This window comes from Sturnira hondurensis, unplaced genomic scaffold, assembly GCF_014824575.4.
Source record: "Sturnira hondurensis isolate 20B ecotype Veracruz unplaced genomic scaffold, ASM1482457v3 Scaffold0002039, whole genome shotgun sequence".
Taxonomy (NCBI): domain Eukaryota; kingdom Metazoa; phylum Chordata; class Mammalia; order Chiroptera; family Phyllostomidae; genus Sturnira; species Sturnira hondurensis.
This window is the reverse complement of record NW_028074670.1, coordinates 1,104,414-1,126,042: the sequence shown is the minus strand read 5'-3', so window position 1 is coordinate 1,126,042 and position 21,629 is coordinate 1,104,414. Positions and strand designations below refer to the sequence as shown.

At 44.1% G+C, this 21,629-nt stretch overlaps 1 protein-coding gene across 2 annotated transcripts in view; it reads left to right on the top strand.

Moving 5' to 3' along the window:
• The window catches only part of SMYD1 (SET and MYND domain containing 1), a 48,167-nt gene extending 29,536 nt beyond the window's left edge, over positions 1-18,631 (top strand). The window contains exons 5-10 of one of the 2 annotated variants that reach the window (XM_037038850.1): positions 36-74; positions 3,537-3,726; positions 10,045-10,137; positions 12,176-12,339; positions 13,336-13,504; positions 14,770-18,631. In XM_037038850.1, coding sequence (XP_036894745.1) covers positions 36-74; positions 3,537-3,726; positions 10,045-10,137; positions 12,176-12,339; positions 13,336-13,504; positions 14,770-14,928 — 814 coding nt within the window. In that variant the 3' untranslated portion in view covers positions 14,929-18,631. The remainder of the gene's footprint in view (positions 1-35; positions 75-3,536; positions 3,727-10,044; positions 10,138-12,175; positions 12,340-13,335; positions 13,505-14,769) is intronic. The other variant, XM_037038857.1, reaches the window with a different exon arrangement.
• The last annotated feature ends 2,998 nt before the right edge of the window (positions 18,632-21,629 follow it).

The window sequence follows — 21,629 nt, the reverse complement described above, 5'->3', positions numbered from 1 at the left end:
TGCTAATGATTTTGGGTGTCTGTTTTGTCTTTCAGTCATGAGGCAGTGAAATCCATGTTTCACACCCAGATGAGGTGGGTCAGTTCTTGCAAACTTCCCTGCTCCTCTGACCCACCTCCCTCACTTGCCTGGTTTGCGGGGGCCACCCTTTCCTAAGATTCCGTGGCTGCTATCTGTCTGTAATGTTCTCCTGCACCCCAGAGTCTCGTCTTTCTGAATGCTGTATTCTTAAGCATTTAAATTAATCATTTTATTCTTCACTCGCCTTCTACCTGACATGGCTTTTCAGTACTTTGCTTTCTCTCTTCCCCCTCTTTCACTCCTTACTTCTCTTGTTCCTCCAACATCAAAGTGGGGTAGTCCTTTCTGGCCCACATTATCTCGGCAAAAATCCACATTGTCCCTCTAAACCCTGCTTACCATGAAATGAGGACTGCTGATATAACTGAGCTACCAAAGGGCTATATGTTTGCTTATAACCCCCAATTTCTCACCCAGACTGGTTTCTGACAATCGCACCCATAACTGTGATGTTTTGATAAATATTTATTCATAGTATTCTGTTTACTGCTTCTGGCCAACTGTAAGTTAGTGGTTTGGGTTAGATTTTACTTTTGACCTTTCTTAATCACAACCAAATGGCCCCAGATTGGTCTTTTTTCTCAAGCTGGGCTTGAAATACTGGAAATACTCTTTGGATTTAAAACAAAATGCTGCATGGGAGTTTGGGCTTTAAGAGTGCAGGGAAGAGTGGTCTGTGCACCTTAGCCTGTGTTGGTATGCAATGCATGAGCCTTTGAATGATTCACACCACCTCCTGGGCATTTTGGTCCACATTTGTAGAGCAAAGGTCAAGATGAGAATGTCTCAAGGAACCTTCCCAGTCTCTATAAAAATACTTAAATCGATTGTTACTTGTTGCTCAGTTGGCTGAACTACACAATTGCAGAGCATTAGAGATGGAAGGGGCCTGGGGTCCAGGATGGGGTGGTGATCACTATTCATTCCCTGACCCCAATTCCAAGTTGGTTAAATGGGGTGTAAATATGTGCATTTCTCATATGTAAGTGATATTAAATTAATTTAGCTTTGAAAGTTCTCTAATATTATTGAAATAAATTGAGATACTTGGAGACATTGTACAAACTGGCTTAACCATGATGGGATGTAAAGCTACTGGAAATTCTAACTTATTGGCCATTGAGTCATTATTGAATGGAGATATGTTACTATGAAAAACTGCCTCTGTAAAAGGGGCTGGTGAGTTTAGCATGCTTATTGACCCTACTACCATGACCAAACGCTTGGGAGCCACACTCAACATTGACTCAGATATTTGCTCATGTGGAACTATTTAGGACATTAGTAGAGTCCTAAAACCAAGGGCTTTTGTGCATCTCACTTCCCATGCATTGCAGACTCATGAGGCAGGCTGAAAACAAGCAGGTGAGGCCGATATGATGTGGTGAGGCATGAATGGCACTTGAGTTCTAATCCTGACTCTGTTGCCAAAGTGCTATGGGACCTTTGGGGAAGTTAAGTCACTTCTCTGGGCATTAGTACCCTCATTTGTGAAATGAGGGGGTTGATTCCCTGCAGCTCGAACACACTAGGATTCCAAGCAGAGCTGTGGGTAGAATCTCTGGGCAGCCCTCTCCCTCTTGCCTTTCATCACTTCAGTAAGAGCTGCTGCCAAACAGTGGGGTGGGGAAGAAAGGAAACAAGGAACCATAGATGAGCGGGAACTTAGATTTTACTAGGTGTCATATGAGTTGTTTATATATATAATCACATTTATTTGGCATGGCAGTGGACTCCACTTTGGGAGAATGATTTTTAACCTTAAGTGGTCACCTCTAGTGCCCAGACATGCATGTCACTGCTGTTCAGTAGTTGCTTACTCAATTGTCACTTCAGAGTGTATGGAAGAGGATGCCTTGAACTAGGATGCTTCTGTGGTGCTGAAATCTTGTCCCACCTTTCATATAGTGTCTGATAGCCTCTGTGGGAGGTAATTGAAATGACCACAGACCTTTCTGCAGAAGCTCTGCCCTGCTGCTCACTGCTCCTCTGCCTCCTGCTACTCATTCTCTGGGCAATGGTTTCCCACTGGGTAGTGGGGCTCTAGAGTACTGGGGAGATACAGGAGCACAGCTTGGGCTCACCACTTGTTTTCTGCAGTTTCTGGCCTTGTGAGTGGCTGAGAGGCCCATAGGCTGATCTCTGCTTGTCTGGCTTACCCAGTCAGTTCTGCACTGAGCTTTTGTTTTCAGCACATTTTGCATCGATTACACGGCAAAGTGGGTTGTGCTCTAGGTCATTGGAGGGCCAGGTCTAGGCTGGAAAGGGACTGAAATGCCATCTGCTCTTGCTCACCACATTCAGCTAAAAAGCCCTGTCCCTAATAAACACAAAAGTGAATGATGCAGCAGACTAACAGGGCCGGGCCCTGTTTGCTGTCAAGGACCTCCGGAGTCAGTCTCCTCACATAATGTGGGCCTGAACCACTGGCTGAGATAAGAAGGGTCTTTCAGTCAGACACAGAATAGGCCAAGATTGTGGGTAACTGAATATGTGTGTTTCTAAACTAAGCAGTTCCCAAACTAAGCAGAAATGACTATTGAGTCTTCTCTTGTTTGAGTTTTCATTTTGTTATTATTTCTCCTCTCTTTGTTAACAATCAGTAGCTGATTGGATGATTGCACATGGATAATTGTGGGCATGAAAACTATTTATGGTTTTAAGACCAAGACCAGCAGTCTACTGGGAATCTATTTGAGCAGATTTCAGAGCAATTTACAGAATGGAGCAGATTTGATTGTCATAATGAGTAGAGCAGACTTATCTAGAAAACTGTCCATTAGGCCACATCTCCCCTTTTTGGAATAAATGTGAGCTTTCTTCCTTTCTTTCAAAATGATTTATTTATATATTTATTTTTAGACAGAGGGGAAGGGAGGGAGAAAGAGAAGGAGAGAAACTTCAATGTGTGGTTGCCTCTTGTGCACCCCCTACTGGGGGCCTGGCCCAGAACCCAGGCGTATGCCCTGACTGGGAATCAAACTGGCGATCCTTTGGTTCACAGGCCAGCATTCTGTCTACTGAGCTACACCAGCCAGGGCTCATTTTTTCTTTTTTAAAAAATATTTTGTATTAAATTCATTGGAGTGAAATTGGTTCACAAAAAACATAGTTTTCAAGTGACAAGTCAATAAAACATCGTTGGCACACTGCATCGTATGCCCATTGCTTCAAGCAAAGTCTTTCCAGCCCCATTCTCCCCGCCTTTCTCTACCCCCCACCTTCCTCTACCCACCTTTACTCTCTGGCTGTTACCACCCTGTTGTCTATGTGTTATGAACATATGTGTTTTGGTTAATCCCTTCACCTTCCTTCATCCTGAGTGGGAATGGGAGTTTTCTCAAGCTCTAGGGAAGTTACTGTCTTTGAGACTCAACTCCCTGAAACTTGAAGAGCACAAAAGCCACTTGGGTAGTCCCGAATTTGATTTACTCTTTCCCTTTGCCCTGCCCTAGAATTGAGCTCCGGGCCCTGGGCAAGATCTCAGAAGGAGAAGAGCTGACGGTATCCTATATTGACTTCCTTAATGTCAGTGAAGAACGCAAGAAGCAGCTGAAGAAGCAGTACTACTTTGACTGCACGTGTGAGCACTGCCAGAAAGGGCTGAAGGATGACCTTTTCCTGGGGGTGAAAGATGACCCAAAGGTACACATACCCCTGCTTGGGGGAGGGGAGTTGTGTCCACCTACACAGGAGCCAGGCATGGGTGGATTTCACAGCTAATCAGTGCACCCCTGCTCATCAGTTTCCAGGAAGCCAGTCTGTAACCCCTGGGAAGACTGTACAGTGCACTGCAGACAGGTCCTAGCAAGTGCCTGGACACCGCCACTTGTTGGGTATTTGAGTTTGGGGGCATTACTCAGTTTTCTCATTTGTAAAATAGGCATGATGACAACCACTGCAAGGGTTGTTATTAGTATTTAACAAAATTATATAAGTAAAGGGTGTGGCATAAACAATAGACACTCAGTAAATTTTAGTCCTCTCTTTGCTCCTTTGCAGTTTAATGCTGAACATTTCACATATTAAGATCAGTTGGTCAAAAAGATTCATTGTCTGGTTATCACGAAGATATTCCCAGCCCTATGGAAATGGGCAATGTGGAGATGGGGCAATGTTTAGGTTGGTTAATTTGCTTAAGTACTGAGAAGCTATTGCCTAATTGACAGTGAGACCACAGAGCAGTGGGGAGGCTTGCTGAGGGGGGATGTCAGGAGCTCAGCTGAGCTGGGAGAAAGTGGAGCTGCCAGGTGTTGGAGTAGCCAATTAAAGCAGTATTCCCTTAATCACTTCCTACAGCGGGATAAGCAAGAGGCTGAACTGAGGAAGGCAGATTCCCTCTATTTCATTTGCCCCCATGGGAAGGTTTACTGGTGGAGGGTCAGGTGGATCAGCACAGATGTGGGGCTCCCATCACTGCTGAGGGGCCCAGAACAAAAAGCTCCCACAGTTTTATGAGCCCTAAGGTGAGGGATTGCGGGAGAGAGTGCGGGGGAAAGACTAGGACAGGAAAAGTACTGGGTGCTGAATCAGAATGGGAGAAAGTGTCTGTCTGCAAGTCTCATCACTCCCTCCCCCATCAGGAAGCCTTCGTAGAAGGGTCTAAAGAAGACCTCTGAGCAGAGCCTCAGGTAAAGAAACCTAGGAAGAAAGGTCTCTGTGCTGGGAATGCAAATATTCTAAGAGCATTACCAGCCAGGGGTGTTGACTGCAACACCCTTCAGAAACTGTGTACCAGGTCTTGTGTGGAGCAGTGGAAATAGCCACCACCCCTGTCCCACCCTTTGAGGCCCACCAGAAGGGTCACAAAATAGAAAACAGAGAGGAACAGAGTGGGGAGGAGCCAGAGCAGGACAGGGAGGGGCCAGAAGAGGAGGAATCAAAAGAAAAGGTGGAGAAAGAGAGAGATTGATTCCCCAACCTTGAAAATTACCATAATCCTATTGAGAACTACAGCTGATGACGGAGAGATAGAAAAACTTAAGGAGGCTAAATGAAGAAAGCACAAAGCTACAATTAAGGAGAACGTCATCAATTTTGGTTTTATTTTCTAAATATTTGGCTTTTATTTTTATCTAACACATACACATATTAAGAAGTCAGGAACGATTTTGGTGTCAGTTGAAAGTTTGGGGATGAGTCACAATGGCTGCTATACTGAGGGGGCTTATCAGGTTGGAACAAAGAGTGATGAGCAAAAGAAAGAAAGGCAACTGTGACACCACCGTGGATACACAGCTTGAAGGAACTGTTAATAAGTTAGTCCAACTGGTCATTTACAGACAAGGAAACTGAGGTGTAAAAGGAAGACACTTGCCCAAGTAATTTATGATTCACTGCAATTCCTAACAAAATACCAATGGCGTATTTCACAGAACTAGAACAAATAATCCTAAAATTTATATGGAACCACAAAAGACCCCAAATAGCCACAGCAATCTTGAGGATAAATAATAAAGTTGAAGGTACAGACTACCTGGTATCAAACTATACTACAATGCCATATTAGTCAAAACAGCATGGTGCTGGCATAGAAGTAGACATAGAGATCAATGGAACAGAATAAAGAGCCCAGAAATAAGCCCACACCTATATGATCAATATTTGACAAAGGCAGCAAGAGTGTACAAAGGGATAAAAGTAGTCTATTCAATAAATGGTGTTGGGAAAATTTGACAGGTACATGCAAAAAAATGAAACTAGACCACTTTCTTACATTATATACAAGAATAAAATTCAAAATGGATTAAAGATTTAAATGTAAGACTCAAAACCATAAAACTAGAAGAAAACATAGGCATTAAATTCTCTGACATTTAACTTAGCAATTTTTTTCCTGATATATCTATTTGGGCAAGGGAAACAAAAGAAAAAGTAAACCAATGGGACTACATCCAACTGAAATTTTTTGCACAGCAAAAGAAACAATCAACAAAACAAAAAGAACCTATTGAATGGGAGAAGATATTCACCAATCTTTTCATCTATCTGTTGGCCATCTGTATACCATTTTTGAAGAAATGTCTATCCATATCCTCTGCCTATTTTTTGTTGGATTGTTTATTTTTTGTTATTGAGTTGTATGCGTTCATTTTATATTTTGGATTCAACCCTTTATCAGATATATAATTCTCCCACTTGGCAGGTTGTCTTTGGGTGGTTTTGTTGATGGGTTCATTCACTGCAAAGAAGCTTTTTCACTGGGTAAAGTCCCATTGGCTACTTTTACTATTGTTTCTCTTGCTCACAGTAACATATCCTAAAAGATATTACTCAGACTGTTGTAAACTAGTTTAGTTTATCACCAATGATACATGCAGTGAGGGGTTAACATAATAAATTCATATAGAACTTATGCAACTTAACACCAAAATAACAAACAACCCAATTGAAAAATGGGCAGAGGACCTAAACAGATATTTTGTCAAAGAGGAGATCGAGATGGCAAAGAGACATATAAAAAGATGCTCACTGTCACTAATCATCAGAAAAATGCATGTTAAAACCACAAAGAGACATCACCTTATACTTGTCAGGATAACTATCCTTAATAAATCAATAAACAACAAGCCAGTGTTGGCAAGGATGTAGAGAAAAGGGAACCCTCATGCACTGTTGGTGGAAATATAGACTGGAGCAGCCACAATGGAAAACAGTGTGGAGGTTCCTTAAAAAATTAAAAATGGAACTGTCTTATGATCCAGCAATCCCACTTCTGGGTAGATATTGAAAGAAACCCAAAACACTAATTCAAAACCACACACTTGAAACCTGTGTGGTTTTATTAACCAATGTCACTCCAATAAATTCAATAATTAGAAAGCCTTTGTTCTAGCTCCATGATGCTGCATGTAAATTGTTATTTAAAAATAAAATAAAAAACGGAATAGAAAAAATTTGATCCTATTAGCATATACAAACATGTGCAAATATAAGACTGCAGTTCAGCCAAACACACTGAGAAGGCCATATACGGACACTCACTATCTATGGTTGGTGTCTGTCCTAATTTTTTAGTGCCTTTACTGTACCAGTTAAATACTTTAAATGTTATTCATATATATATATATATATATATATATATATATATAATGTATTTTATTGATTATGCCATTACAGTTGTCCTGTTCCCCCGTTCATTCCCCTCCACCCTGCACACACCCTCCCACCCACATTTCCCCCTTTTAGTTTATGTCCATGTGTCATAAGTTCTTTAGCTTCTATGTTTCCCACACTACTCTTGCCCTCCCCCTGTCTATATTCTCCCCACAGTCTATGCTATTTATTCTCTGTACCTTCTCCCTGCCTTTCCTCCTCCCACTCCCCTGTTGCTAACCCTCTATGCGATCTCCATTTCTGTGGTTCCGCTCCTGTTTTAGCTGTCCACTTAGTTTGCATTTGTTTTAGGTTTGGTTGTTTATAACTGTGAGTTTGCTGTCCTTTCACTGTTCATATTTTTTATCTTCTTTTTCTTCGGTAAGTCCCTTTAACATTTTGTATAGTAAGGACTTGGTGATGATGAACTCCTTTAACTTGACCTTATCTGAGAAGTGCTTTACTGCCCTTCCATTCTAAATGAAAGCTTTCCTGGCTAGAGCAATCTTGGATGTAGGTCTTTGGATTTCATGACTTAAAATACTTCTTTCCAGCCCCTTCTTACCTGTAAGGTCTCTTTTGAGAAATCTGCCAACAGTCTGATGGGAACTCCTTTGTAGGTGACTGTCCCCTTATCTCTTGCTGCTTCTAGAATTCTCTCCTTCATTTTATTCTTGGGTAATGTAATTATGATGTGCCTTGGTGTGTTCCTCCTTGGGTCCAACTTCTTTGGGACTCTCTGAGCTTTCTGGATTTCCTGGAAGTCTATTTCCTTTGCCAGACTGGGGAAGTTCTCCTTTATTATTTGTTCAAATAAGTTTTCCATTTGCTGCTCTTCCTCTTACCTTCCAATTTGGATGTTGGAACATTTAAAGATGTCCTGGAGGTTCCTAAGCCTCTCCTTGTTTTTTTAAATTCTTGTTTCTTACTTCTTTTCTGTTTGGTTGTTTCTTTCTTCCTTCTGGTCCACTCCATTGACTTGAGTCCCAGTTTTCTTTCCATCACTATTGGTTTCCTGTGCATTTTGCTTCATTTCGCTTAGTGTAGTCTTCATTTTTTTTATCTAATTCATGACCAAAATAAACCAGTTCTGTGAGCATCCTGATCACCAGTATTTTGAACTGTGCATCCAATAGGTTGGCTATCTCTTGGTCGCTTAGAAGTATTGGCTCTGGGGCTTTGAGCTGTTCTTCTGCTTGAGCCATAATGTTTTGGCCAGGTTGTGCCTGTTACATATGAGTGGCAGAGACTTAGGTGTTCACCAGGCGGGGCAACCAAGTCACTGGGTTATGACACTGTATGTGGGGGTGGGGTAAGAGAGGGAACAATGGTGCTTGTGCTGCTCTCTCTTGATTTCAGTCCCCTCTGCTGCTTCCCACAAGCAAATTGGGCCCTCCTGATGTTGGTTCCCAGGTGGGTGGGCTTGTGTGCATTCTAGGACCCTGTGGGTCTCTCCAACGAATTCTCCTGTAAGGCCAGGAGTGTCTCCCAGTGCCTTTTCAATCGGTGCTTTTAGGCTTTATTTCCTGGTGCTGGAGCCCTGGGTTGTATGGTCTGTCTCACTGCCCATTTTTGCCTAGTTTATCTGCATGTGAATGTGTGACTGAGGTCAGCCCTGTGCCACCTGCGCTCCCAGGTCTGGCAGCCACCACCTTTTCCTGCTGGGACCCCTCTCCTCTGACCACTGACTCTGCTCCTTTTACTGGTCTGGTGGAATGGTTGTCAGACGTCCATACAATTCAGTTTTCTGTCTGTTCTGATTGTGGTTTTGTTTCTAAATTCTTGTTGTCTTTAATTTTGGTTGTGCAAGGAGGCACAGTGTTTTCACCTACACCTCCATCTTGGCCGGAAGTCCATACACACACATACACACACATATGGTATATATATGGTAAAATGTTCCTTAAAATGTGTCCATCTTTGGGGTGGGTTTGGGGGATTTCTACTTTTTTCTCCATGTGTTTTTCATATATTTTAATTTTAAAGTCAGAATAAATAATAAACTTACTTTTATTTTGGAAAAAATGTGATCATATTCGCTTAAGCGAATAAAAATGAGAAAAGAGTTTTAATATGGATAAGCACAGCAGATACACATTTCCTTTAGACTATGAAAAATTTTGGCACTTTTTCTTTGAAGTTATGGTGCCCTCATAGACTTCTTCATTATGGTATCTCCTTGCTTCAAAGATCAAAGCCATATTTTTTAAACAATATCACTGGATTCCTCAGGCAAATGCAGTGAGCTTAATGAGTCTAGATTTCACAGAGACAGCTGACAAATTCTCTCATAATATTCTTTTGATGAAAACAAGGAAATATGAACTGAATGTAAGACACGTGGGAGGGTTTGGATTTCCATAGTCTAGAGGGCTGTCTTTGGTAAACTACAGTGGAAAACTGGAGTACAAACTTTAGTCCTCAGCCTCTGTTCTCAGCCCTGTGCTGGCCAGTGTTTAAGTCAATGATTTGGGCAAAGACAAAAGAGTAGGGGCTGTAGTATTAATGTATATGATTGACTTGGAGTACAGAGGGAGAATGGGAAATATTTTGGGTGATTGAATGAGAATCCAAAATGCCAGAGAAAATACAATGGGAGGCAATGTCAGATTCTATACTGGGTCCAAAAGTCCAGACATGAGTACAGGGTAAGGATGACTGGCCAGCAGTAAGGGTCTGGGGTTTGGTCCAGGGCAACCACAACATGAGTCAGAGCGTGATGAGGGAGCTGCAAGAGCTATGGGGACCTTGTGCAGCATTTTTAGAAGTGCAGCTTTCAGAACGGGGAAGGCATCCATTTTGTAACAGACTGAATATCAAAGATGGAAACTATGCAGAGATGTAACTCAGTGCTCCTCCCTTTCCCAGCCCTCTCAGGATGCGGTGAAGGAGATGATACAGTGCTCTAAGGAAACACTCGAAAAAATTGACAAGGCTCGCTCTGAGGGCTTGTACCATGAGGTAAGAATTCCTTTTATTGGTGGATAGGGGTGGAGAGGAAGGCAGAAAATTTCTCCAGTCAGGAAGTGAAGTGGGGAGGAGTGAAGATAGAGAGGCTACCAAGCAGGTTGATTTTTAGGAAGATGTCTCTTTGTTGAGACCAGGGCTCCTCTTGCCCTTATGTTTTTAGTACTTCCGAGGGGTGTGTTCTCAGTGACTATTCAGCCCACTGAAACTGGGGCCAAGAACACAGGCAGCCTGACAAATGTCCCTGGGGGATCTGTGATATCTCAACTTGGCATTAGAAATGGAGATGGCCGTGGGTTGCTTGCTTTCCTATAATTAAATGCATGTCTTGGCTACAGTTTCCAGTCTCTACTAACTGAGCATTTAGCCCTGGCTCCCAAAGCACCAGGAGTTCTCAGCTGGCTGCATACTGGAGTCACTGAAAAATCCTACTCTACCAGACTCTCTTGGGATGGGACCCAGACACCAGGATTTCTAAAGCTTGCGAGTGATTTCAATGTGCATCCAGCGTTGAGACCCACTGACCTGCAGAGCACTTGCACTGAGTTCCCCTAGGCTGTTTTTTAGAAATATAGATTCCTGTGTCTCATCTCCTAAGACTGATTTATCCAATCTGCAACAGAACACAGGAAACATAAATCCATATTTTTCAAGCTCTTTAAACAATTCATGAAAATTAAAAGAGGTCTTCATTTTCATCCTTTACTCTCTCACTGTTTGTACATTTTTGAGCCCTTACTGGGGAGATCAATACAGGACATTCTCCTTGACTCCCAGAGCTCCTTCAGGTGGGGAAGATGGTCATGTGAACAAAGTGTTATTGAACAATATGGGAAATCTATGTCAGAGGCACGAGGTAGGAGTTGGAGCAATCAGGAGGGCCCTACTCATCCCATTCTTCTGGCTTCTCCCCTCCTCTTCATTTCTCCTTTTTTCCAATTAGAACCACCCAGGGGCAGGTACAGGGCTGGACACTGCCCCACGGTGTAAGAGAACGGCCAGTTGGACGGGTGGATGGCCAGCCTATATTTGCCACACCCCCACCCAGCTGCCTCATGGGCCTGTGGTCTCAGAGCGAAATTAGCTTCCATTCACTTAAAATGGGAAGAATTGTGTGACATTTCTTCCATGACAGTGTCAAGGGAAAAAAGAAGAGAACCACAAACAACTAAAACCTAAGGACCATGTGACTTCGCAGAAGGCAGCCTGAGCCCATGTCTACACGTGAATCAGACAGAACAGCCTGGCTCCAGGCTGATTGGGGTCAGACCCATCTTGTTTCTCACCAGGACCATCGTGGTGTTCTCCCGGTAGCTCTGCCAGCTTCCCAGCAGCCTCTCCCCGCCCAGTCCATCTTGTATACTTCAAGCAGGGCCAACCTGATTGTTCAACCTCACCATGCACAAGGACCACCTGAGGCTTATGCAAACCACAGAGGCCAGGGTCCCTTCCCCACATACTGTATTTGGTTTCAGTTGTTCTGAGGGTAAGGCTCAGGCATAGGTGTTTTTAAAAACATCTCCAGGTGATTCCAGAGCACAGCCAGGGTGGAGAATCATGGGAAAGGTGGTCAAGACAAAGCTTAATTGCTTGTTTTGCTCCATTGTGCACAACCTGTGTGACTTCGGCAAAGCACTCACCCTCTCTGTGCTCCAGTATCTTATCTGCTAAAATGGAAATATTAGTGGTACCTATCTCACTGTATTATTGTGAGAATAAAAAATATATATCTAAAATGATGTAAAGATAGATCTATATCTTTCATAACTCCCACCTATCAACTGACTTATATATGAAAACTCCTCGTTTTGCCACTCAGTTGTAACTGCAGTTACCCTTTCCATCCCTACATCTTACCCTGACAGGACCATTTTGCTATTCAGACCACAAACTGTCACTTTCCTGCTTCTATCAGCAATTTCCTCAGCTTTCAAAGCAGGAGCACCCGATGTCATTGTGAGCCCCCATATGTAAATGAAGCATGTGCTGCATGTGGTGTGTTGGTAATGGATGGGACCTATGTCTCTTCTAGGTTGTGAAATTATGCCGGGAGTGCCTGCAGAAGCAGGAGTCGGTGTTTTCTGACACCAATATCTACACACTGAGGATGCTGAGCACTGTGTCAGAAGTCCTTTCCTACCTCCAGGCGTTTGAGGAAGCCTCACACTACGCCAGCAGGATGGTGGATGGCTACATGTAGGTGGCGATCCTGGGTCTCACATGGTCTCCTGGAAACATGTCTATTCCAAGCAGGACAACTAGATGGCACACATGTTGCTGCCTCTCCCTCCTGTACCCACAGCAGGCATCAGTAATCAGGGCTCTTTGCAATGGGGCCTTTTACTCTTTTTAATCATAGTGCTTCCAGTGGTAATGATCAAGTACTCAGACTTGGTATCTGAGAAGAAACCTATGTATCATCCCTGATCATTCCCAAATCCTCCAGCTCATGTATGAATAGTACTTGATGGTGACATCTTGCTTTTGATTTCCTTAAGGCTATGTCCAGCTTGATTTTATACGCTTAGAAAGGGTTTTCTCTCTCATAATCAACACCAAAAATCCCATGAGCTTTCTTTTATTAAAGAAAAATGAGGTGTCAGCCATTCTTAGAAATGATAAGATACAATGCCCTTGCCTTTACTCTGCCAATGTCTTCTCGGTCCACATTGGCATGTGAATTGGCATTTCTGGCCAAATGAGTGCATTGGCACAAGAAGGTTCATTTTGAGGGAGGATGTTACTCATAAACGATATGTGGGAAAAACTATATAACATGTTAAAGGGAAGCTCTGTTAAGAAGGTGCCAAGTAGGAAAAAATTCTGTCCCAATAAGGATGTTCAACTTGTATTTTTTTCCTTTGAACTTCCGACTGCTTTCCAGGGAGAGGGCTGGGGTGCACCTGAGAACTCCCAGCTTCCTGCAGGAAAGTTCAGGGCGCAGTCCTGATTCCTTGTCCCCATGAGGGTGGCTCAGTGGCTCAGGCGGAGTCTCAGCTCTCACATCTTCACTGTGTGGGGTTCTTGGCAATTCACTCGCCTCTCTGCCTCCCGACGGGCTGTAGATGCTTCACAGCACTGGTGGGAAAGCAGATGGACTTCAATGAGAGTATTTTATAAGTTGTAAAATACTCTGTAGGCACAGTAAAAACTGGGATTATGTGTTATGATTATTTCATATGCCCCCTACAGGAAGCTCTACCACCCCAACAACGCCCAACTGGGCATGGCTGTGATGCGGGCGGGGCTGACCAACTGGCATGCTGGTAACATCGAGGTGGGGCACGGTATGATCTGCAAAGCCTATGCCATCCTCCTGGTGACACACGGGCCCACCCACCCAATTACCAAGGACTTAGAGGCAAGTAGCATCTTGACACTGGGTTCCCCCTGGCCTGCTCTGAGCTCTCCAAGGATAAGAGCTGAGTTCTGGACTCTGCTTTTGGAAAGTTTCTAGATTGCCTGCTAGACATGAAGGGAACTCAGAAAGGCTTTACCCCACTCCCCTTGTTTTACATATGAGGAAACTGAGGCCCAGGGAAGAGGAGTAATCTGTCCATAGTCATTTCGCTGGTGGGTGACAAATGTGGGATGTGGGATGCTCCAAGCTTGGACTGAGAGAACCTAAACAATTGTGCACATGTATGTATGTATGTGTGCACATGCAGCTGTGTACATTAGAAAACGTGCTACATAGAGTAGACTTGGGGAGCACGGGCTCTGGAGTCAGACTGCTGGGACTGAGTCAGGCTCACCACTGTCTAGCTATGTGACTGCAAACATTGACTGTGTGGGCCTCAGTCCCTTCCTCAGTAAAATGGAAAAGAAGGATAGGCTTGTAACGAGGGGTCAGTGAGTTAATGCGTGAAAGCTTATAATGTGTCTGGCAAATAGCATGCTCTCAATTGCTGCTGGTTTCCTTTGTGATTTGAAGGGCTGGATTATCCGAGAGTGACAGAGTTCAAAGACTGTTCTCAGATAGTGTAGTGTAGGGAAAGGTGATAGACTACGATGTCATAACGTGCATGAGGAGACAAACTTTATGTCCAGTGTATTAAGCTTCTCAAAGGCAGAGTTTTTGTCAGTCTTATTTACTGCTCTATCCTCAGCCTTTCAGCGATGCCTGGCCCTTGATAAGTATTTCTTGAATGAACCTATGGGAAAGTGAGGGCTGTTTTGTGTGTGTGTCATGTACTATAATTTTCTTGCCCTGTTGGAAAGTATGAAGGAATCTTACCTATTTCATGTATAAAGAAACTGAGGGCTGAAAAGATTCCATCACTTACATGAAGACTCACCACCTTAGGTGGGACCCAAATTCAGGGGCCAGGGTTCAAATCCAGGTCCCCACTTGATGGTTCCTGAGAACAAACACTCCCCTAGGAACAAATCCCTCAGTTACTCTCTCAGGGTTCTGACTCCCTCTCCCCAACAAACTGAGCCCACTGTCAGGACATTGGGCCCCCAGTAAATGGATGTGTTCTTTGAGAGGGGAGAGTGACTGCCTCCTTGGGGACTGGGAGTCATTTACCCCATTGTCTGCCCTTTCCAAAAGAGCTGAGGTATGTCAGAGACCAACCTCAGCATGCTTGTCATCACTGTTCACAGTGTATCTCCGTCCCACAGGCCATGCGAGTGCAGACGGAGATGGAGCTGCGCCTGTTCCGCCAGAACGAGTTCATGTACCACAAGATGCGTGAGGCTGCTTTGAACAACCAGCCCATGCAGGTCATGGCTGAGCCCAGCAGTGAGCCAGCACCATCTTTGTTCCACAAGAAGCAATGAGGACCTGCCTGGTGGAGGGGGCACTGTGGCTGGGGGACTGGGGAGACATTTTGGAGGTAGTAGGGTTCTGGGAAGACTCTTGATGAGGAAGTCAGAATAATGCTCAACCTTATTGCTATGGGAATGCACTGTCCTGTGTTCTCCTGTGTCATTTCGGTCCATTTCAACTCAGCTTAATTCAATCAACTCATTCTATAGCCCCACTCATCCTACCAATATTTATTGGATAGTGGACCTGAAAGATAAAGAAGCTCCAAAAGTAGCTGGGGAGGCAAAATGTAAACAAACAAAGCCCTGTGTAATAACAAATGCAATGCTAAACAATATGGAGAGAGGGCAGTAGAGGGCATGGCTGGTGTGTGTGTGTGTGTGTGTGTGTGTGTGTGTGTGTGTGTGTGTGTGATGCCGCATGGCATATCACGGAGGGGATAACATCTGAGCTGAGGGGGCAGGTGCTTGGAGTCTCAGGGGGCTGCTCACCCACCTGTGCAGGTATCTCTAGGGCTGCTCTCACCTGTGGTTTGGAATATCCAGATTTGGCAGACTGAGATGGGTGATGACCAGTTTCTTTAGGTAGGTGTGGAGTTATGAGGAAGTGGCTGTGTTGGGCTTTTTAGGTTCTACCCAGAGAATTGAAACCTCTCCAGAATGGTGCACATGCAGAGTGAGGTGTGGGCTTTGCCCAAACCACTTGAGGCCTCTTTTTAAAGTCTGGTTTCCAAGTATTCTGAAACATTTTCCAAAACACAGGGAGGGAATATCTCCTTTCCCCAACCTCACCGCCAAGCCTTGTGATTTCCTGGGACAATATCTGAGACTTTTCTGGCCATTGGCCTGTTAGGATTTAAGAAGTCTTTTCAAGGTGAAGCTGAGGGAGAAACTTGGAAACACAGACATCTGATAATCTCAGGGCCAGCAGAATTGGCCTTGGTGGGTTTTATTGGATTACATCTTTATCAGCTTAGACTTCATTACCACCACTTCCTGTCCCAGTAAATCTCTATTCTTAGTAATAAACAATTATGGCTTGCCTTGCTTAATTTATTTTACTGTACATGTGCTGGGCCCTGCTCTTCTCATAAGAGGGAACGTCTAATCTGGACTCTTCACATCGGGGGTAGGATCTCTTTGGGGATGTGACCAACTTGCCTTCATTTTCTGGAAGGCCACTTGGTTTCCACACAAGAATAGGAATTAATCAATCTAGCTCTGTTATTTTCTGGGATTTCAAACTTTTCACCAATGTATTGGGGGATCCTGGAGCAGAGCCCTCCATTTGAGGGTATCACCAAGTCTTCACCTGGGGCCTCCTTTGACTCCAGAACTCCAGCTAACAAGTGATGCTCCCAGGCCCGATATTTGTCATTTCCACCTGAAGTGTTAGCTTCTCCAGTTCTACCCTTTCATCTTCAGAATGACCTGCCACCTCCCTTTGCTCCATCCAAATTGCTCTGCAAGTGTGCCAAAGACTTTCTCTAAAAACTTGGCAAGTGTGCCACCTCTTTGCAGAACACTTGTATTGGCATTTGGCTCTTCTTTGAGGGTCCCTGTTCTTTAGAAGCTGTCATGGGAAGTCTGACAGTTCTGCCAAGTCCGTACTGCAGGCCTGGAGGTGGCACCAGCATCCTCCTAGGAACAAAACTGGCACAGTCAAATGACCACACTTCTCTCATATAAAAGCTCCCCCAAGCTGTCTTTCCTCCTTTGTCACTGTTGTCTGGTCATTCCCCATATCCTGATCCCATTTTCCATCCCCTCTTCCTCATACTTAGTGTCTTGTGTGTCCCCTTGACAAAGCACCTAACCCTCTTGTCTCACAGATTTTTTAATTTACTCATTTCTATTTTTTTCATTAATACTCTCTTCTGACCACACCCTGGGCACTGTCATCACCCATCACTTCTCCATTTTTAAAGTCTAACTTTCTGGTTATTTCTCCTATCCTTTCTCTTCTCTCAGTCCCTTTTCTCCACCCCAGACTACTCTATGATGTCATGTGTTTCATCCTCCTCCTGTCTTCACTTCCTTCCAGCTCCACTGGTCCTCTAACCCTCCTTTCTTTTTGCGCATTCTCCCTCCCTGCTGGACAGAGTCCCAACCCTGGATTAATTCAAGTGTCTTGTTCTTCCTCTTCTGTACCTGGAGATGTGAGCTCAGCCAGGAAAAGAGCATAATCTTTCTGAGCACAGGTGCCTCTGTGGGCTCCTCCTCTCCAACTTCAGCTGGCTTTTGGGTTCAGTCTAGAAGGGCTTCATGTGCCACTGATTGGCTCTCCTTCCCTTTTGTCAAAAAGCTATTTTAGTCCTTCAGCCCTGCTCTCAAATCCTCTGCTTTCAGCATCTCACCTCCTGCTTCATGGAGAAAATGGAGGCCAGAACATGGGATTCCCTCAGTTTCCTCTCCCTATATTCTCACACGTCATGTCTGCACCCATCCTTCCCTCCCCTCTCCTTCTCCACCTGTTCCCTGGACTCTTCCTCCTCTACATCCTTGGGGCCTTGCCTCACTTATTCCTTCTTCTCCACCCTGGGTCCTTGACGTTTCTCTGTTCTCTGGCTTCTTCAGTGCAGTCAACAAATGTGCCAGGGATAATCTTCAGTCATAACCTTCACAGCTGAGCATTATTTTAAGGGACTTGTCTTTCATAGTTATTATCTTCTTTTCTTCACTTTTCATTTCTTCCTGAAGCCACTGCAGGCTGGTTTCCTGAACTCCCCTAAAATAGTTTTTACCAAGGTCAATTCTAGTGAGTAGTACTTTTCAGTCTTTACATTATTTGGCATCTCTGCATCAGCTGACAGTCCCCGAACTTGATTTCTGCAACACCATTTCCTTGTGACGGTCCTCTGATGTGGTTACTCAGTCTTCTCTCTCCCTGTTCTCTGCATGCCCTGACATGTGGGTATTTCCTATAGCTGGCTTTGTTTATTCTGGTTACTCTCAGTTTGTTTTCATCTCAGTCTGCACACACTCTGCATGAGCTCAGCGGGCCCTTGGTTTGTTCACCACCTTGAGTCTTGATATTCTTAAACCCATATTTCCCAATCTTGTCCTTGAGCTCCAGCCCCACACACCCCCTTGAACATTCTACAGGTACATCAAACTCACCACACCCAAAATAAAACTTTCCTTTCTCCCCTCTCCAACTCTTCCTCCTCAGCACACTACCTGAGAACCCCTGACTTCTCCCGCTTCTATTGAATCCTAGGCTTTAGTGAAATCCATTCACTTAGAGGTTCTGAGTGACCCATGTTCTCCTGCCTTTCTTTGAGTTTTCTATCTAAAACACCTAAAACCCGCCAACTTTTATTTATTTTTCAGCATTTGGTTTGGAAATCACCCCCTCTGTGAAGCCATCCCCAAATGCCTTTGATTCAGCTGGCTGCCTGTCTGGGTCTCTCTCTCATATTACCCTAGAGTCTCCCATTATAACTCTCTCCTTATGGCGTTATAATTGCCTTTTTAGTTGCCTGCCTCCTCCATTAGATTGTGAGCTCCTGGAGGACAGGAACTCTGCCCCTTTATTCATCCATCTTTCTATCCCCAGAACCTTGCACAGGTTCTGAAACATAGTAGGTGCTCAGTAAATGTGTTGAAAGAATGAGTGAATGAATAAATGAATGAATTTGCTTATTTCAGAGCAGAAGAGACATGAACTGTGTATTTTGAGTTTTTATGTTATAGCCATCAACAAAGGCCATTAAATCCATTGTTTCCAGACAAATGTGTGGCTTCTTTCTTTCTGACAATCTGTTCAGAGCAGTGCTGTCTAACAGAACTTCCTGTGAGGATGGAAATGTATTACATCTGTGTTGTCCAGTACAGTAGCTACTAGTGGCATGTGACTAACGAGCACTCGAAATGTGTCTGGTATGAGAGAGAAAGTGAATTTTAAACTTTTGAATTTGCATTAAAATAGCCAATGTGGCTAGAGGCTACTGTATCAAACAGTGTGGTTTTAGAGAAGACTACTGTAGCTTTTAAGATTATGGGCACTGAGACAAATTGAGTTTATATCACAAGGTATTAGCCTGGACTGCTTATTTCACCTGTACCTCAGTTGCCTCGTTTCTACCTACCACTGAGCATTGCCTTGAGAATTAAAATGTTTAAAGGTAATGCCCTTAAAACTATGCCTGGTCCATTGTAAGTGCTCCATGAGCATTCCAACCATGCTGCTATTGTGGTGTCCTTTCTCTTAATCAGAAAGTGAAGGGTAGACATAAGCAGTGACATGCTGGAACCAGCTCTTACCAGCTTGTGAGAGCTGACTGTGCACATCTCTTTCCAACTCTGCATTCATCAGTATCACATTGATACCTTGACATTGGCCATAGTGGGAATATTTATACCATGGTAATTGGCCCAACTTTAGAAGAACATATTAATTGGTAGTGTTGTCAATCTGTGAAAATGGGGTTTACTAAATAGACATAGCAGAATAGATAAAGATCATTATAGAAATCTTTACTTAAACTGGGGTGGCACCTGCATTCTGAAACTTCTACCCCAAGGGTCATAGCAAACTAGTGTCAAACCTCTGACTACTACACTTCAGACTAAGCGACCTGTCCACTGCACCAACAATGTGTTGACAGATGTATGTATTAAAGTCAAGATACAGCCACTGCTTGGGAGAATTGCTCAAGGTTCATTTCTGTAAAGAGTTAGAAGGCAATTCATATAGCTGAGGCACAGCAGAGAGGAGAGTGACATCTCTGAGGGCAGAGGTGCAAGCTTCTGGACCACAGTGTGCACAGCTGTGAATGACAATATTCTGTGTGTGAAGGTAAACAGCACTGCTTGGAGCTTCCTGGCCCCCCTGGCCCAGCATTACATATAAACCACTCAGTCTCACGTTGTCCTGGAGGGCCTCATCAATCTCAGAAAAGCACAACATGCAGCATGACCACAGGCCAACATACGGGTTCACTAACTTGGGCATGACCATCCTCATTATCGTCTTGGCCTCCCCACCTCACAGGGCTTGGTCTGACAATGTTCTGGTTCATGCAAAGTTTCTCAGATGTCCTTAGAAGTTGTATTTGTGCCTCTTGCTATAACAAATTATCACACACTTAGTGCCTTAAAACAATACTGATTGCCCTGGATGGGTAGCTCAGTTGGTTGGAGTGTCATCCCGATGCACCAAGGTTGGGGGTTTGATCCCTGGTCAGGCCACATACAAGAATTACCCAGTGAAAGTATAAATACGTGGAATAAGAAATTGATGTCTGTCTCTCTCAACTCAATAAATAAATTCTTCAAAAAATTCAGATTTATTATCATAGTTTTAGAGGCCTGAAGTTCAAAATTTGGTCTCATAGGGCTAAAATCTAGGTGTCAGCAAAGTTGAGTTCCTTCTGGAGGCTCTAGAAGAGAGATCTATTTCTGGCTTTTTTCAGCTTTCTAAAAGCTTCTCTGGAATGCCCATGTTCCTTGGTTTGTGGCCCCCAGCTTGCAATGGCTCCTTTTTTGATCCTCCTGCCTTCCTCTTTCACTTATAAGAACACCTGTGATTACATTGGCCCCGCTGGGATCATCCAGGATAATCTCGTCCTCCCTTCTTCCTAACCACATCTGCAAAACCTCTTCTGCCACATAAGAGCACACATTCACAGGCTCAGGAGTTTGCACATGGACATCTGTGGAGGCCATCCTTCTGCCCGCCCAGCCGTCTGCTGTCAAGCCCCCAGACCAGCCATGCAGGCACAGCTGCAACCCCCTGAGCAGAAGACAGGGACTAGAATTCTGATTTTCAGGCTCCAGGAGAATGAATCTTCTTTCCTATTCATCACGTTGATAGCCATGTTCAATTTGCTTTCTCTTCCTCATTCAACAACAGTGTTTCTATGCCGCAGCCCGCTGCAGCAAGGGTGGTCGCGAGGTGAGGCGAGGGACTGAAAGAATGGAGAGGACCAAATGCTCTGCTGGCAAATGGCAACTTTATTCAAGGAACAGCTGTCTTAAATACAAACTGCTAACGCCTGAAGCAAGACTGCAAGGAACTAGAAACAATGTTGTTTTTCAAAGTTCGTGCACTCCCTTAAGCTATCAAAAGGGCAAGAAGTTCTCATAACCGTCTTGGAACATGACACCTATGCCAAAATCTTGTTATATCCTTCAAGGCTGGGAACTAGGAGGTTAGGAAAATGTCAAGGTACCCGCCGGCTCCAGGGACCAGAAACCAAGTTCATCCACCATTCTCACAGTGGAGAACTCTGTCCTTGATCCCCTGTGGCCTAGCGGGCCCCCACATTTCTAAATTCTCATTTAGCACACCACAGTCCTTTCTCACTGCTTCCCTTCTGCCCACCAGTCCTGGGCAGGTGTGGTGCATGTGGAATCCCCTTGTAGACTCTGCTCCTTCCTGGGTTTGACACACAGCTGGGCCAGTGCTGGGAACCACAGTTTGAAGCAGCAGATTGAATTCCAGCTACATGGTTTGTGTCTTTTGCTGGCACTTATATTTGGCCTTTTAAGATGGTCCTTTGCATTTTATTCACCACCTGTCTTGTTAGAATATATGTTTCTTGAGAGGAAGAATTTTGCCTTCCTCATGGTAGTAGGTGTTCAGGCAATTCACACACAGCTTATTTATACATGAACTCACTCATTATTTCCCCACAGATCTCTACTTACCACCTCACCATCCTCCTAGTTCCTCAAGGTCTTGGATATCATCTTAGATGCTTCCCTCT